Raw genomic sequence first — 17,717 nt, 5'->3', positions numbered from 1 at the left:
GGGGGGGGAATAATATTAAGATGCTTGGCTGTTTTTTGAATATTTGTTTCCCTGGCATACCATTATAAAATAGGCACTTGAGGGGGAGAGAAAGGACAGCCAGAAATATCACAGAAAGCTTGTAAGTCTGTCTTCTGCCTATAGTTGATTGTTGTTAAGTGCCGCTGAGTCGGTTACGATCCATAGCAATCCTGTATAGGGCTTCCAAGGAGTAGCTGGTGAGCTTGAACCACTGATCTTGCAGTTCAAATGGTTTGACAGCCTGGAGCATTAACCCACAGCGCCACACCAGGATTGGAACACCTAAAATGGGGCTACAACGTGCCCAGTGAAGGAGGCTCCCTGTGGAGCCTCTGCATTACATAAGATTATACGTGGAACCCTGAACCACATCCAGCTCTTCAGAGATGGGAAATTTCCACTTGAAAGGACAAGCAGACCAGCCTTGAGCTGCTAAAAGAACAGAAAATACTTCTTGAAAGAAAGACCTACAGAAAAAATACAAAACAATAGAGGCAAACCAACTGTTACTACAAGAACAAACAAGTTGCTTGCCCAGGAAACATCAAGGCAAGTGGTTGGGTCCCCTCAGGGCAAACCCCATTCCAAGACTAAGACTCAATGGGAATATTCGCTCTGATTGGTGACTACAATCGTCACCTGATAAGGGGAAGTGAGGGGAAAACAGCAATGAAGTGGCCAGCTAAGCCCTACAATGTTCAATAGACTTCTGTGAACCCGGGTGAAGACCTGGTTGGCCAGCATTGTGGCAAGACCTGGGAACAACTGGGCCTAGAGTCAGTGACATAGCCACAGAAGACTAAAGTGAAGAGTAAATAGTGAAGCGTCCAACTGATAAGAAGAGAGGGCATATGCACAAGAACACCCACACTTACAGATAATACCTACTTCACTTGGCTTCAATGGCTGGATGATCAGAGCTCAACCCGAAGAAAAAGAAGAGTAATCTGATACAATTTGATGAACTTGACCTAAACCTATGTATGGATGCAGTTGCTCAAAAGAGGGAACAAATCTTTACAGCAAGATCATTCCCACCCCCTCCATACACAGAGTAGACAGGGATGGGCAACTTAGACATTGGCTACCCAAAATGGGGGAAGGGGGGCTACAAAGGCAAGAAGTGACTGGCTTATAAGCTTTCATGAGGGAACCTAGATTCAGAGGGCATGGATGAAGGTAGAATCTCCACTGAGTAGTATACAATCTGTCTAGGATGGACTGATGAAATGAAATGCAGATGAGTCTCTTGTGATACAATAGTGAGTAATTGTTATCAGGACTGATTGTGAGGGTTGGAAATATAAAGGTAGACTACAGTGGAGAATGAAGTGTCCAGCTGATAAGAAGAGTGGGCATATGCACAAGAATACCCACACTTACAGATAATACCCACTTGACCTGGCTTTAATGGCTGGATGATCAGGGCTCAACTAGAAGAAGAAATAAGAGGGGAAAAAATAGTAATCTGATACAACTTGATGAACTTGACCTACATCTACGGATGCAGCTCAGTAGAGAGAATAAATCTTTACAGCAAGGATCATTCCCACCCCCTTGGTACACATGGTTGACAGGGATGGGCAAGTTGGACATTGGCTACCAAACTGAGGGGGTGGGGGTGCTACAAAGGAAAGAAGTGACTGGCTTGCAAGCTTTCAACAAGGAGCCTAGATCCAGAGGGCACAGAGGAAGGCAGAATCTCCACTGAATAGTATCTAATCTGTCTGGGTGGGACTGATGAAAGGAGATGTGGATAGCACTCATGTAGTACAATAGTGAATAATTACTATCAGGACTGACTGAGGGTTGGAAACGTAAAGGTAGACATTTTGTAGCAACAGGAGAGGAGTGGTTGACTTTGCAGTCCAGGAGTGGAGGTCCCTGGGACCATCAAGGGAGAAGAGTGGAGTGCAGGACCCTACCCAGAGAAATAGTGACGCCAGAGATGGAGGCAGAGATGATGATGCGGAGAGGTGGAGTGGCTGGGGACTCTAAACCCAGAGAGGGAGAGGGGCTATGTGCTGACGACTAAGGGGTAGGCTTGCAGGGTATATAGTTTGGTTGGTGATGATGCATGGAGGGGATTGTAACCATGGCAATGAAATAATATACGATAGGTTGAAAGTAAAGCTAAATGTTCTCCCATGTAAATGATCACATAATTCACAATGAAACATTTAAAAGGAAAAAAAATAAACAAAGTTAACTTACAGAACTAAACAATAATAAAAATGTAGAATGCAGTTCAAGTGATACTTAAAAGAAGTAACAGTGTTAAATGCTTGTTAGAAAAATTCAGTTATTAACTCGTTAAACATCCAACATAATTAATTACAAAATGGAACAAGATAAATTAAAAGGAAAGAGAATAAAAGCAGAAACTAATACAAACAAACTCTAAACTGCCACACTACAGTGGGATCTATAGGCATGGACCACTAGACCACGACACATTACAATGTGTTACCTGAAGGATGTAGGGCTGAGGGGTAGAAGTCAACTGGGGTCCGAGTAGGTGTGATTCGTGGGTCCATGTAAGAAGGCATCATCATCCATCTGGGATCAAAGCCTAGCATCTGGGGATGGTGCGGGTAAAAGGTACGCTGTGGGTGGGAAGGTGGAGGGTACACCGGCTGCCAATGCTGTATCTTGTATAACTGCTCCTGGACAGGGAGGAAGAGAGGCCTGGTCAGACACCTGCTGCTGGGTTCAAAGACACTACCCTCCCAGAACAGAAGGTTATAGAAGTAAGCAATGAGCACTTATTCAAAAGGGAGACCGTAATGTGTTAAGGTTTTCAGACTGGGGTTCCTCGCCAAGCCAGGACATTATCAAAACAGGACTGACACACGCCTCTCTGCTCCATAAAATAGACCAGATTTACATTTAGATCAGATGTGACTACTGAGATCAAGTGAGGGTCCCGCAGGATCTTGGGACCTCTTTAACTACAATGCACATGACTGTCCTTCACAAAGCTCCATCTGGTAGTACCAATCTGTCTGATAGGCTCCCCCCTTTCTTCTATCTCCACAAACAAAACCCTAGCTCTGGGAAGCCTGTTATAACCCCCTGTCCTCATAATACTGGAATTCCTCCTTTGCAGCACTAACTGCTTCATATTTTTGTGTGTCAGGTTCCAAACCTTCACGAAATCCTAAATGATTGTGGCATCCTTGGCCCCTAGCACCACCCTTGGTACATAGGGAAGCACGCGTACATACACATGCTCTTTTCCCCCAGGAAATGAATGATCATAAAAAATAAATTAACAGAATGTTCAAAATTAAGGAACCTTGCTCCGAGAGTTCATTTCAGAACCTGTCCTATTTTCGTTCTATTAGCACCTCTCAGATGTGATTTCCTAAGGTGAATCTTAACTCAGCAGATCAGCGGGTCTCAAATACTGAGTCAGACTAAGGATAATCTACCCAACATGCCTTCAGCACATACCCTTTAATCTGCCAGCTGCCCCAGCCAGCCAGTCCCCGGCCGGACTCCCCCTGTAGATCCTGCTGGCACTTTCAGCACCTTCTAGGAGCACTGAATAATTGCAGCCCATCAATCACAAGATTTGCGTTACTAACTCTCCCAATCAACACAAGAAGCTGCTGACCTGTACTCTACAGCTCCTGTATAGACCCCTAAGGATCTCCAGGGAAATCTGGCCAAACACTTTCAGGCTGCCCTAGTGCTGACAGATTTCTTTCTTTTCTTAAGGAAGGACTTACTCATCGCTACCCTCCCCCAAGTCAGTACAGCTAGCTAGAGCAATTGTTACTGCTGTGTACAGCTCTGATTACTCAAAGAGAGCTTCTGAATCAGTAATTCTATACCAAGTTCACAAGCAGCTACACAGTGCTCACTTATAATTTTACACTGTAAAACACAATTCTTGTAATTTCCTGTTTCAAACACAGGACGGACCTGGAATGCTTCCTAGGAGTCCAAGGAAGAGGATCTGGGGTAAAGGTTCTAAAGGAAATTAAGACAGATGCTGGTAATTGGTAACAGACTTAAGGCCTTTGTTTTGTTTGCCTGGAGTATATTTTGAAACATTGTCAAGTTATTTAAAATGATCTTCAGGGTAAATGTTAGGTCCTTCTTAAGGTTTATGAAGTATCAATAATGATAACCATATTAATACTGATGGAATAGCCCGTGCAGAAAGATATTCATTCTTGAAAGTCAACAAACAACCTTAAGGGTTTCATTCATTCACTGGACCCTCAATCACTTAGGGAGTCCTGGAGACACAGTTGTTAAAGCTTGACAGCAAACTGAGACGTCACCAGTTCAAACCCACCAGCCATTCCCATGGGAGAAAGATGTGGCAGTCTGCTCCCATAAAGATGACAGCCCGGAAAATCAAAATGGATAGCAGTTCTGCTCTGTTCAACAGGGTCACTGTGAGTCAGAACTGACTAGTTGGCACTAGCTGGCAATGCGTTTCACTGGTTGAAAATAATGGCCAGGAATTGATCTCCCAAGGTTGCAAATTTTGAAGTGTAGCTTTCAATATCGCTGCTGGTGCTGTGCTGCTCAGTAGTTGGATCTGTTTACCTTCTCGATGCTTACCTGCTGTTGCTGCTGCTGCTGCTGCTGGCGCTGGAATCTGGGAGGAAGTGACTTTTGATACTTGCTGAACTCCTGTGCAGGGGACACAGCTTCTCTGGCTTCTTCCTCACTGCTGCTGCTCTGAGCAGCAGGAAGAACAGGTGGTGCTTCTTCTGAAAACGTGGTAGGGCCATCCTGGGCAGGGGACTCTGGGGAGCCTAGAGAACAGATCACCAGAGAAATTGCTGGGGTGGGCTCCTAAAAAAGCTGTCAAGCAAACACTTAACCAGCAATTGCTTTGTCTTTGCTGGCACACACAAACCACCGCCAGACTATTCACATCCTCAAACTTTGGCACTGTGCTAAATTATGACATGCTTGCAAATTCCCCACAACACACCAGGAGGAAGTTTCACCCCACCATCGTTTTGTTGTAATTGTTAAGTATGCCAACAAGTTCTGACTCATAGCGACTCCATGCAGTGTGGTTTCCAAGGAGCGGCTGGTGGATTTGATCCGCCAATCTTGTGGTTAGCAATTCAGCGACTATTCTTCAGTGTCACGCCAGGACTTACATCATCATTTCAGACCAGAAAACTCTGGGTCTGAGAAGTTATAGGTAAGTTGCCTAAAGTCACAGGTCAGTGGCAGAGCTGGGATATGACTGCAGGTAGAAGAGATTTTATTACAAAGGACCCAATTCAATGAAGGAGAAGGCACCAACTCAATGATGTCCACATACCCACCACCCAAACAAGCTGCTTAATCTCTCCTTGTCCATTTTTCCTAGTAAAATGAGGATCTTAACTGTTCCTACCCCACAGGACTTACATGAGATTTACAAGTGCTCATTCATATAACGTATTTAAAGTCATGCCTGATATGCAGTAATACTAGCACATGTTCCCATCATCATTCTCTCTGAAAGTCCCCTCTGGGGCCACAGTTCAGTTTTATATCCTTAATCCAACTGCAGAGAGCTAACAAACCCTGACGTAAAGACTCAGGACTTACTCTCAGGCACACTCAGAGAACCTGCATCAATAAGCCACACTTATACCAAAGCAATTCTACTTTCTGGTCTCCCCATCTCCCTATCCAAATAAATCGCTATAAAACTCACATAATTAACTAGAAAATTTCACTCGAAGTTTAATGAAAGGAGGTCAGAAGTAAAGCTGCAAATTTCCCCTGGCCAGAATAGCACTGATGACGAAGAAGTTCTCCACCTCAGGAGATTTCTGAGACTAAAACACACATTATACCACCCTGTCTTTTAACAAGCATATTGATCACAATCTTTTCAACTGCTACCAGAGATAGATATTCTCCATTCAATAGGACTGTTTAATGTCTCTGATATTTATGTGATCCATTCTTCTTAGAATTAGTTACTATAACAAGCAAGTGGGTTTTTTTCATTTTATGGATCAGAATTATTTTATAAAAGTCCTCCAGAGTTCTGGTATAGCACCGTAGGATAAGAACTCAACATCAAGGTCAGTTTTAACCACAAGGTTAGCAGTTCAAACTAAAAAACTGCTCCTCGGACACCCTCTACAGGGTCACTACATTGAGTCAGAACTGACTCAATGACTCTTAATAACAACATTTGTATATATTGATAGCAATGGTAGTAATGAAAATGATGAGTAAAATTTATATTGTCAACAAGCATTTGTATACTTTCTATATACCAGTAAACATTCAATGTGTTGGGAGGTACATACATAGATCCTTTTTATAGATGAGTACACAGGATCCACAGAGGCTGAGAAGCTTAGCCACCGAGTTTAAGATGTTTCTGAAATAGGACCTGAATCCAGGCATTTAATTCCAGAGCCTAAACGCTTAACTCAAGATGCCTCCCCCAAAATAATATAGCTGTAAGCCACAGATTCTTCTGAAAAGTAGGTAAGATGCAAATAAGAAGCCACTGAAAAGAGCCCAACGTTTCTAAGTTTGTGACCTCAGAGCCCACCTCTTACCTTTGGGGACAGCAGGACAGTTCTCCTGCAGGGGCATCTTCTCAGTGCCTGGAGATCGGGGGGTTTCCTTCTCGACCTGCTTCTGGGCCTCGCTTGCCTTCTGGGCCTGTTTACACTTTTGGTCCAACTGTTTGAGTTTGGCAGCACAGGCAGCCAACCTTTCTTCCCGAGCTCGCCGTTCCTCTTCTTCCCGGCGCTTTCGGGCTCGTTCCACGGCCTCAGACATTTCTGATTGGATAAACTTCTGCCGTGGGGGTGGCTTGTCCTCTTTATCCTCAGTGGACTGCTGCCGGAATATGCTGCCCACTGAGGACTTCTGAGAAGAGACATAAGTCCCTGATGAAGTGGCAGGTCAAAAACTCAGGCCATAAGGGCCACTAGCATTTTGGGATCAGGACCCCTTAGATCCTTGAGCACCTTTGAGGGGCAGCCCAGTGATTGCAATAGACAATCCTTCACTGAATCTGGAACATTAGGGAAACACCACTTATCTATATACTGTGGTTCCACATTTTGTAAAATGAGAATAAAGGAAGCTCTTGGAATTGTAAAGGTGCAATAAAGTAACAATCAACACAGTGAATGAAACACAGGAAATACTCAGTAAATGGATGCTGTCACCACTGCGAATGAACTGGATTAGGGCCTTCCTGGCTAATTAACAGGTGCAGGAAACCACACATTCACTGTTCCTGCCTCAAACACAAGAAATAACTTTCCTCATAAAAATCTACAAACGTCTGAGGCACAGACAGCCAGGGGGAAATGGAAATCCACTGTCTGATACATGATTTCTAAAATCATTTCTTTTGGACCCTTTGCCCATTTTTGGGTTTGTCCCTAGTTGCCAGTTACTAGACAACACCCGTGGAGCCAAAGGTGCAGTGTTAAATAAGAAAAACTATCAATGTGGGAAAATTATCTCAGTTAATTCTCTCAATGAAAGTGTGCAACAGTTACAGCAGTCAAGAATGTTTCTCTTAAAAATTAATTCCTCATAATCCAGAGACAATTACTATAATAAAACATTATAAACTCAGTTTGGAAGGATGAAAGTGCCTTCTACATTACAGAGTTGGGATCAAAGTGTGCACACTTCGTTCCCTTTACCCCAAACATGAACTTTTCTCCATGCTTTACAATGGCTGAGCTTTGTCTTGCTGCAAACATATTCCTGATTATTTCCTTTAGCTGTTCCCCAGAAATGAAACAGCAGAACCAAAGGGCATAAGAACATAGTAAAATCTTGATTAACTTTCTAAACTGCCCTATGATTATCTCACAAATAAGATAATTTCAACCAAGATAATGCCTTGTTTAGGAATTTGGTCAAAAGACTCTTTGGGATGCGTAAATTTATTATACTGACTTTATCATTATCAATTTAACTTAGTGAATTAACAACGCTATTATGAATAAATCAAAGTGAAATCTTTTCTTCCTGAATATGGTAGCAACCTCAACATAGAAATGGCAATTTCAATTGCAGGTTGATTTCCAAAAGAAATGGCACTGAGCTAATTTAGTTTTATTTTGGTGTCCCCTGTAGTTAGAGCACAGTGTCTGTCACATAATAAACACGAACCAACCCATTACCATCTCAGAGCAATCTTAAAGGACAGAGTAGAAATGACCCAATAGGGCTTCCAAGGCTGTCAACCTTTAAGCGAGCACCCGCTGACCTTTTGGTTAACAGCAAAGTGAGAAACCACTGCAGCACCAGGGCTCCTTTGGCACATAATAGGTGCTCAAGAATAATCATTACAAAACATTGACATAAAGGACAGTACTTATTTAACAAGAAAATATCGAACAGGAGCCACTCAAGTAGCAAAGTATATAGAACATGCCAGTTTTAACAAGTGCATTAAAACAATGTCGTCGTCCCCACCCCCCCACCCCCCTTCCCCATCTCTTTCCCTACTGAATAATTCAGTCCTGAAGTCATTAGTTGTGGTAAAGCAGCGTAGTGGGCGCCTGGAGTGAGTGGTCACAGACTAACCAGGGCAAAGACGACATTTATAAAGAAAAGATGGCCCACCAGGAAAGTTCAGGGCACTCATGTGGAGGTTGTTAGGGGACTGGATGGAACCATGAGAAATGCATTTGTGCAAGAAGGAGGGTGGCAGAATGGTCACATGTTAAGGAATAAATAGGTATAAATACTGGAATAATGGGAGACAGATTTATCACTGTTGGAAAAACGGAGCGTCACATACAGAAAAAGGAAAAAGAACCAAAGCTATGTGAACCGAGTTGTAACTGGAAATATTAGTGTAAACTCAGGGTTTTCAATACAGAAAGCAATAGAAATAAGATGTAAATGTGTATGTATGGCAATGGGTCTTCAAAAAGTTCATGAAAAGACTCCATCATCTTTTAGTGCCATTTCCCCAAGAATTTTCTGAAGCCCCCTTGTATGTCTACACACATATATACATTTCCTAACTCCCAACAACAGTAAACACTCCTGGTATCTAGATATTAGTTTCTAAATCCCAGTCTTCACTAATGGGAATGAGGACTTCTTGGTGAAGTGAATGATTGATTCCAGGGCCAAGAAAAAGTAAGGACAAGATTAGCCTAGGGAAATCTTATTCTGTCATAAAGCAAGGAGGTACTAAAAAATGATGTAGATGTGTAAAAAGCCACACAAAAGTCAGTCAATCTGAAGAGGTTTCTCAATGTCCAAATCAAAGACAAACTGAGTTCCAAAACAAATTATCAGAGTACCCATTAAAATGTAAATAAACAAGTGGAAAAAAAAAGGAAAGTTTGATGAGAAATGGTATAGCCTTTTCAAAGAGCACTTCCCCACAAAAATCTTATTAAGAAGTGGGAATCCTGACATACCACACCTTTATCAAATGCTCAAACACTCTAGGTCAGAGGGAAATCTTAGTCACCAAGTAGGATGCAACAAGAAAATTTGCTACTTCTAATGAGAATCCTGCCAAGGATAACTTGAACCTAAATCATGAGGAATCATCAGACAAACTCAATTTGAGGGCATTTCACAAAACAACTGACTCTTAGTCTTCAAAAGTGTCATGTCAAAGTCATGGTAGCGTAGTGGTTACAAATTGGGCTGTGAACCGCAAGGTCAGCAGTTTGAAACTACCAGCTGTTCCGCGGGAGAAAGATGAGGTTTTCTGCTCCTATAAAGATTTGCAGCCTCGGAAACCCTGTTACTGGGTTGCTATGAGTCGGAACCGACTCCACGGCACATAACAACAACAACAACAACAACTGTGGTTACCTAAAAGGAATTCCCCATTTTGAGTAGGAAATATATTCCAACGTATTCTAGGGTAAGAATATCAGGAAGCAATGCACCTTTCAAATGGTTCAGAAAAATACCGGATTTCATTTCCAACTTTTAAAAAACTATGTGACAGCCTCAAATTTTAAAATAACGAAGTATGTGTGTGTATGCATGTGTGACATCATAGCTCATCAGCCTCGTACAGTACCCCTCAAATGAGCATGGTACCTGATCATCAGGGCCTGATGCCCAGCTGTGAAGCTTCCTCCATGGTGGCTGAGGTTCTGGCATCTTTCGAACACCACGGGACATGCCCACTGCATCACTCCAGTCTTTTCCTTCCTCTTGGGTACGTTTGGCATCAGCACTGTCCGCAGAGCTCATTGACAATTGCCGCTGTCTTCTAGGGTCCCAACTGTTCCTAGGACAAACCATGCTCAGTGTTAGTTTTTCCCAGTGAGCCCAACAAGTTCGGATTTACTGGTCAGAGGTCCTGTGGATTTCTAGGATTAGCTTTCTACGTACCAATCTCTTTCATCATACTAGATGCCCTTTGGTGAGCAGACAAGCCTAGAACACCAAAAATCAACAGCAACATGTACCAATACACTAAGCTCCAGGTAGGATATTTAATTTCCTAATTTATGTAAAGAGATGCCCAATTAATAGATGAGTTGAGAGAAGAGCAAAAAGTCAGGAACAGCTACTGTGTATGGCATGAATGTATGTCTATGCACACATGAATGTGGAGGCAGAAGATGAGGCACGTAAGGGGTAGAGTAGGAGATTACAGAAGGGTAACAACTGCTAGTGACTTCTAACATTACTTTGTTCTTGATCAATCAGGAAGACCCATGCTTATAGACAATGACTAACAAACAGTATAAAAGATCGGTGAAAGGAAGGAGATGAACCAGTGAAACACTGAATGGTTCAAAAAAAAAGGAAGGATGCTGGTCTCATGTAATAAACAGGAAGGGATGGAGTCAGGGGACATTCCAGGAACTAATCATATATGAGGACATAAAATGTGTCAAAGACGACTCTGAAGCTGTGTTTTGATATCATCAACTAGCACAGAGACTACTGAAATAAAGAGCAGGTCTAGGGAGGAGGTGGTTGCACACGTTAAATCTGAGATATCCTTGGTTAGAGCCAGTTGCAAAGCTGGGTTCAAAATCCATATCCTTCTTAATCAGTTTATTCACATTAGTTGAAAGAGACAAGGAGCAAGCTGTCCTACTGCTCCGATAAATCTCTGTAATTCTGTTTTGCCTTTGATTTAATTCTTGATTGTACCTCTTTCTGAGCTTAGAGTTGCAATAAATGACCCACAGAGATTTCATAAATACATCCAAAGTCTTGGGAAAAAATAAACAAAATCAAAGTAAGTCACACAAGCCTCAATTAGTTCATTTTTTTTGGTGTAACATCAAAGGAAAAATGGCAGAAGATCATTTCAAGCTCTCTCTAAAAGAGAAGCAGTAAGTTCCAGAGAACTCTGAAGCAAAAGATGAACTCACTTAAAAAAAAGACTTGTGGACTTGACTGTATCAACATTATTCAATTACTGATAACACATTAAACAATTTGCAACAAAGTGTTAATACCGTAATAAAAAACAATAATATTTTAAAGGGAAGCTGTTTGACATACATATATTTGTTGTTGTTATGTGTCGTGGAGTTGGTTCTGACTCATAGCGACCGTGTACAAGGTTTCCGAGGCTGTAAATCTTTATGGGAGCAGAAAGGCTCATCTTTCTCCCACAGAACAGTTGGTAGTTTCGAACTGCTGACCTTGCGGTTCATAACCCGATTCATAACCACTATGCTACCAGAGCTCCTTTATACATATATAAAAATATGTATGTGAATATAAATGCAACAGGCAACTTCACACAAAGGAAAGCATTCAGATTTCCTAATATTCAAAATAAGTGCAAGTTAAAACAATTAAGGGTACTGTTTAAAAAGCAGTAGTGCTTATGCAACCGAAATTATGATAAAAACTAGAGAGTTGAAACAGTACAGCTGAGTATTATTTCAAAGGTGTCGTGAATAAAACTACTCTAATAAAATGAATTAAAAATAATTTAAAAGGTAACAATAGAAAAGTTGGGCAAATCTGACCTGCTCTAACTTCTTCTCAATACATACTACTACGTTGATTTGGTTTCCCAAACTTCCTTGGCTACAGAAACCCTTTTCGTGCGTAGCACCCTTACAAACCTATGGGACAAGTGGTTTGGTTTGACACATTGGGAAATACTGGCAACTGGGTTACAATCATTGGCTTAGGTTTATCTTAGGCCTGGCCTGGAAGCAAACCCTGGCTCCAACCCTTCACAGTTGTCTTAAAAAAAAAAAAACTAGCACTCCTCACCAGCAAAACAGAAACAATGTCTGCACTTCGAAAGTTGCTGGGGTAACTGTGAAATGCACTTGGCACCATGAGTAGCACATGGCAGCACCAATAGGCCCTGAGGCACAATGCTCAAATCAGGTGAAACTGGCATAGTGCATGAGACCAGATGAGGATCCTTACCACTTTGGTCTGCCATCTTTCATTACTTCTTCCTCCTCTTCATCGTCACTGAATTTCAATTTTTCAGAATAGTCCACTTCTTCATGAAGGCCTATGGCAGGAGGAGGACCCAAAAAGAGTAAGAAAAATGAGCATCTTAACTCTCAATACTACTAATGGGCACTCAATAGCACTATGGGCAGTTTTCTTGAGTCAGGAATTACCTCAACCTGTCTGGGGAGTTAGGTCAGACTACCGCACCAACTGTCTGTGTGTTATATTGTGGTTTGTGTGTTGCTGTGATGCTGGAAGCTAAGGCACCAGGATTTTAATACCAGCTGGGTCACTCATGGTGGGCAGGTTTCAGCCGAGCTTCCAGATGAAAACAGACTAGGAAGGAAGGGAGGCAAACCACTTCAGAATGTTTAGTCACTGAAAACCTGATGGATAGCAGTGGAAGGCCAGTGAATAAGAGGAAGACCCCCAATAGAATAGACTGGCACAGTAGCAGCAATGGGCTGAAGCATAACAATGATTGTGAGGTTGGTGCAGGTCTGGACAGTGTTTCACTCTGCAGTGCATTGGAATCGACTCAGTGGCACCTAACAACAACCCAGCAGCCACCACACAAACAAGCAATGCAGATAAGAGAGAAGGGCAACTCTGGCTACAGATCAACCCTCTCAGAGATACTTATTTCAAAATCTGGGCAAAATATTTGAAACAACAAAAAATTGTTTTGAAAGGTACAGGAGAGTGAACAAAAGCAGGCAGAAATTGGATGGGAGTCTACCCTAGCAATACACAAAGCTTTACCAGGAAGATCTGAAAAGACATTTTTCCAAAGAAGATATACAAATGGCCAAGAAGCAAATGAACGGAGGTTCAACATCATAGAAGTACAACAGGCAAGAGAGAAAAAAGGCATATAAATTGAAAAGGAAGACATAAAACTGTCCTACTTACAAACCACAAGGTCGGCAGTTCAAGCTCACCAGCTGCTCCTTGGAAACCCTATATAAGGTCACTATGGGTTGGAGGTGACTTAACGGCACTCAACAACACATTATAATCAACATTATGGTTTATATAGCAAATCATAAAGCATTAACCAAAATAACTAATGAGTAAGCCCAACAACATATCAGAAACAAGGTCAATACACAAAAATCAACCACATTTCTATATGACCGCAAACAGTGGAAAAAAGAAATTTAAAACCCAGTTCTATTTGTAAGCATATCATGAAATATAAAATGCTTAAAAACAAAGTTAATGAAAGACATTCAAGACCTCTACACTGACACTAAAAAACATGGCACCATAATCAGAGGAAGACTCATTAACAACCTGCGATATGCAGAAGATACAACCTTGCTTGTTGAAAATGTTGTTGCTGATAAATGCCATCGAGTCAATTCTGACCCACAGTGACCCTGTACAGGGTTTCCAAGGAGCAGCAGCTGAACCACCAACCTTACAGTTCAAATGACTCTGCAGTCTGACGCATTAGCCCACAGCACCACACCAGGACTACTGATGAAAGTTATGCTGTTGTTAAGTGCCGTTGAGTAGGTTCCGACTCATAGTGACCCTGTACAGGGTTTCCAAGGAGCAACTGGTAAGCTTGAACTGCCGACACTGCAGTTCAAACAGCTTTGCAATCTGGCACATTAATCCACAGTGCCACAGCTGAAAGTATAGAGGAGTTAAAATATTTACTGATAAAGATCAAAGACCACAGCCTCTGATATGGATTGCATCTCAAGGCAAAGGGGAAAAAAAAAAAATTCCTCACCACTGGACCAATAAACAACATTCTTAACAATGAAGAAAAGAATGAAGTTATCAAAGACTTCACTCTTGGATCAAGCAGCAACACTCACAGAAGCAGCAGTCAAGAAATCAAACAACATATTGCACTAGGCAAATCTGCTGCACAAGACTGTTTTAAAGTGTTGAAGAGCAAAGAAGTCAACTTGAGGACTAAGGTGCGCCTGACCCAAGCCATGCTATTTTCAATAACCTCATATGCATGCGAAAGCTCGACATTGAATAAGGAAAACCACAGAAGAATTGATGCTTTTGAGTTATGGTGTTGGAGGAGAATATTGAAAGTATCATGGGTTGCCAAAAGAACCAACATATCTGTGTTGGAAGAAGTGCAGCCAGAGTGCTCCTTGGAGGCCAGGATGGCCAAATTTCGTCTCTCATTACTTCAGACATGTTATCAGGAGGGACCAGTCACTGGAAAAGGATATCAAGTTTGATAAGGTGGAGGGTCAGAGAAAAAGAGGAAGACCGCCGGCAAGATGGACTGGCAAAGTGGCAGCATCAATGGGCTCAAGTGTGTCAACAATTGTGAGGTTGGCCCAGAACCGGGCAGTGTTTCGTTCTGTTGTGCATAGGGTCGCTATGAGGTGGTACCGACTCGATGGCACCCAACAATAATACTGAAAACTATAAAAGACAAGATACTGACTAGGAGAGTATGTTCAGAATCCATATATCTGACAAGATTATAACATAAAAAATATATATATATAATTTCGACAACTTAACAAGATACAAATCAATCACACAATGGGCAAAGGAGTTGATAGTTTACCAAAGAGGATACTCACAAGGCTGTCAAACACATTAAAATATATCCAATGAGATATTCAGAGAGCTGCAAATCAAAACCACGAGATACCATTTCATTCCCACTAGGATGATTAACTAGACTGCAAACCACCAGTTGTCGGTTTGAACCCACCGTGGGAAAAAGATGAAGCTTTCTGCTCCCGCAAAGATTTATAGCCTCGAAAAGCCTATGCAGGGTAGCTATGAGTCAGAACAGACTCAAAGGCACTTAAAATGACCAAGAGCCCTGGTGTCGCAGTGTAGGATAAGCACTGAAGTGGAATCTATAAGGCTTAGCAAATCAAATCCACCAGTTGCTCTTAGAAATGACTAGATGGGACCTGATTGGCAAGCAGTGCGAGGAGACCCGAGAACTCCTGGGCCCAGAGTCAGTGACGTGGCCACGGAGGACTCGAGTGGAGAATGGAGCTGCTGGCTGATGGGAAGAGAGGGCATGTGCACAAGAACACCTACACTTGCAGATGACACCCACGTGACTGGAACCAGATGACCGGATGATCAGAGCTCAACCAGAAGAAAGAAAAGGGGGGAGGGGGGAAAGTTTAAAAAAAGAGATGACTGAGCTGATTCAATCTGATGAACTTGACCTATGCATACAAATGTAGTGATTCAAAAAGAGGCGACAAATCCTTACAGCAGGAAACATTCCCACCCCCCTCCACACACAGAATGGACAGAGATGGGCAACTTGGACATTGGATGCCCAAATGGGTAAGGAGGGACTACAAAGGCAATAAGTAACTGGTTTACAAGCTTTCAAGAGGGAACCTAGAGCTAGGGGGCATGGAGGAAGGCAGAATCTCCAGTGAGTACTATCCAATTTGTCTAGGTGGAGCTGATGAAATGAAATATAGATGGGTTACATGCGATACTGTAGTGAATAATGGTTATCAGATGGATTGTGAGTGTTGGAAATGCAAAGGTGGACATTTTGTGGCAAGGAAGGGAGCGACTGTTTCTCCAGTCTAGGAGCGGAGGTCTCTGGGACCACCAACAGAGAAGAGCCAAGAGAGGGACCCTACCCAGAGAAGCAGGGATGCCTGAGATGGAGACAGGGACGATGACATGGAGGGATGGAACGGCTGGGGACTTTGGATCTAGAGAGGGAGAGGAACTGTAGGCCGAAGACTTGGGGGGGGGGGCGGCAGAGGACAGGCTTCCAGGATATGCCCTATGGTCGGGAGATGATGCATCCAGGGGATTGGAACCATGGCAATGTAATGATATGTGATGAAATGAATGTAAAACTAGAGTTCTCTCATGTAAACTATCATATAATTCACAATAAAACATTGAAAAAAGAAATGACTAGATGGCATTTAACAATGACAGGTTAACTAAAACAAGTAAGTGGCAATAAGAAAGTTCCCCTAGTCCCACACCACACACATAGAGAGGAAACAAATGTTGGTGAGGATGTAGGGGAATTGGAACTCTTACCCACTCTGCTAGTATATGAATGTAAAATGATACAGCCATAGCAGGAAAAAAAAGTATGTTGTTGTTAAGTGTTACTGAGTCGGTTCCAACCCATAGTGTGACCTTGTATAGGATTTCCAAGGAGTAGCTGGTGAGCTTGAACCACCCATCTTGCAGTTTAAACCAACTTTGCAGTCCAGTGCATTAACCCACAGTGGCATACCAGGACAAATAAACAAAGTATGTTGTTAAGTACCATGGAGTCAGTTCCGACTCATAGTGACCCTGCAAAGGGTTTCCAGGCTGTAAATCTTTAGGGGAGCAGAAAGCTTCATCTTTCTCCCACGGAATGGCTGGTAGTTTTGAACTGTCAACCTTGAGGTTAGCAGCCCAATTCGTAACCACTACACTACCAGAGCTCTTTAAACAAAGTATAGTAGTTTCTAACAAAAAAAATTTTAAATACAAATAGAACTTCCAAATGACCCAGCAATATCATTCCCAGATACACGCTTGACACTTGAAAGCAGACTCAAATAGATTTGCAAACCAATGTTCACAATAGGCAAAAAGTAGAAACATTAAATGCCCATCAAGAGATGAATGGATAAACAAAATGTGGTACATACAATAGAAAGCAGCCCTGGTAGCATAGTTGGTTACAAGTTGGACTACTAACTGCAAGGTCAGCAGTTTGAATCTACCAGCTGCTCCATGGAGAAGATGACACTTTCTGCTTCTGTACAGAATTATAGCCTCAAAACTCTGTAAGGTCACTATGAGTCAGAACCGACTCAATGGTACACAACCACCACCACTATACACAATAAACAGAGTAATTAATAGTCAGGAGAAATGCAGTCTTGACACAGCTAAAATATGAAATGGAAGACATTATACTGAGTAAAATAAGTCAATCATAAAAGGACAAATATATAATTATCATTTAAAAATAGGACAAGTAAATGCAGATGTATAGTGACCAAGGTTAATTACTAGTTACCAGGGCCAAGAGGGAGAGCGGGAGCAGAGGTTACACTAGTGATGGGGCAAAAAATCACATTGATTATTATACGAGGGTGAGTCAAAAATTATCCACACTTTGGCTGTAGAATTGATTTTAATCAACTTTCAGAAGAGAAATACATTACTTTTCGACACAATTGCCTCACTTTTCAATATACTTTGTCCATCTGCCAAAAAATTTTCGTAATCCTTAAAAATATTTTAGGCTCAGCTGCAAGCCACAAATGCACCATTGTATTCACTTCTTCATCAGAGGTGAATCTTTG

At 42.0% G+C, this 17,717-nt stretch overlaps 1 protein-coding gene across 1 annotated transcript in view; it reads right to left on the bottom strand.

The window, feature by feature from the left end:
* PRRC2B (proline-rich coiled-coil 2B) overlaps positions 1 to 17,717 on the bottom strand; it is a 67,889-nt gene that overhangs the window by 30,690 nt on the left and 19,482 nt on the right. The window contains exons 9-13 of the mRNA XM_006834887.1: positions 12,382 to 12,472; positions 10,063 to 10,255; positions 6,570 to 6,885; positions 4,603 to 4,799; positions 2,492 to 2,681 (exon numbers count right to left, since the gene is read on the bottom strand). Coding sequence (XP_006834950.1) covers positions 2,492 to 2,681; positions 4,603 to 4,799; positions 6,570 to 6,885; positions 10,063 to 10,255; positions 12,382 to 12,472 — 987 coding nt within the window. The remainder of the gene's footprint in view (positions 1 to 2,491; positions 2,682 to 4,602; positions 4,800 to 6,569; positions 6,886 to 10,062; positions 10,256 to 12,381; positions 12,473 to 17,717) is intronic.

The sequence above is a fragment of the Chrysochloris asiatica genome, unplaced genomic scaffold, assembly GCF_000296735.1.
Source record: "Chrysochloris asiatica unplaced genomic scaffold, ChrAsi1.0 scaffold00014, whole genome shotgun sequence".
Taxonomy (NCBI): domain Eukaryota; kingdom Metazoa; phylum Chordata; class Mammalia; order Afrosoricida; family Chrysochloridae; genus Chrysochloris; species Chrysochloris asiatica.
The sequence above is the reverse complement of the archived record's forward strand: the minus strand, read 5'-3'. Positions and strand labels throughout refer to the sequence as shown.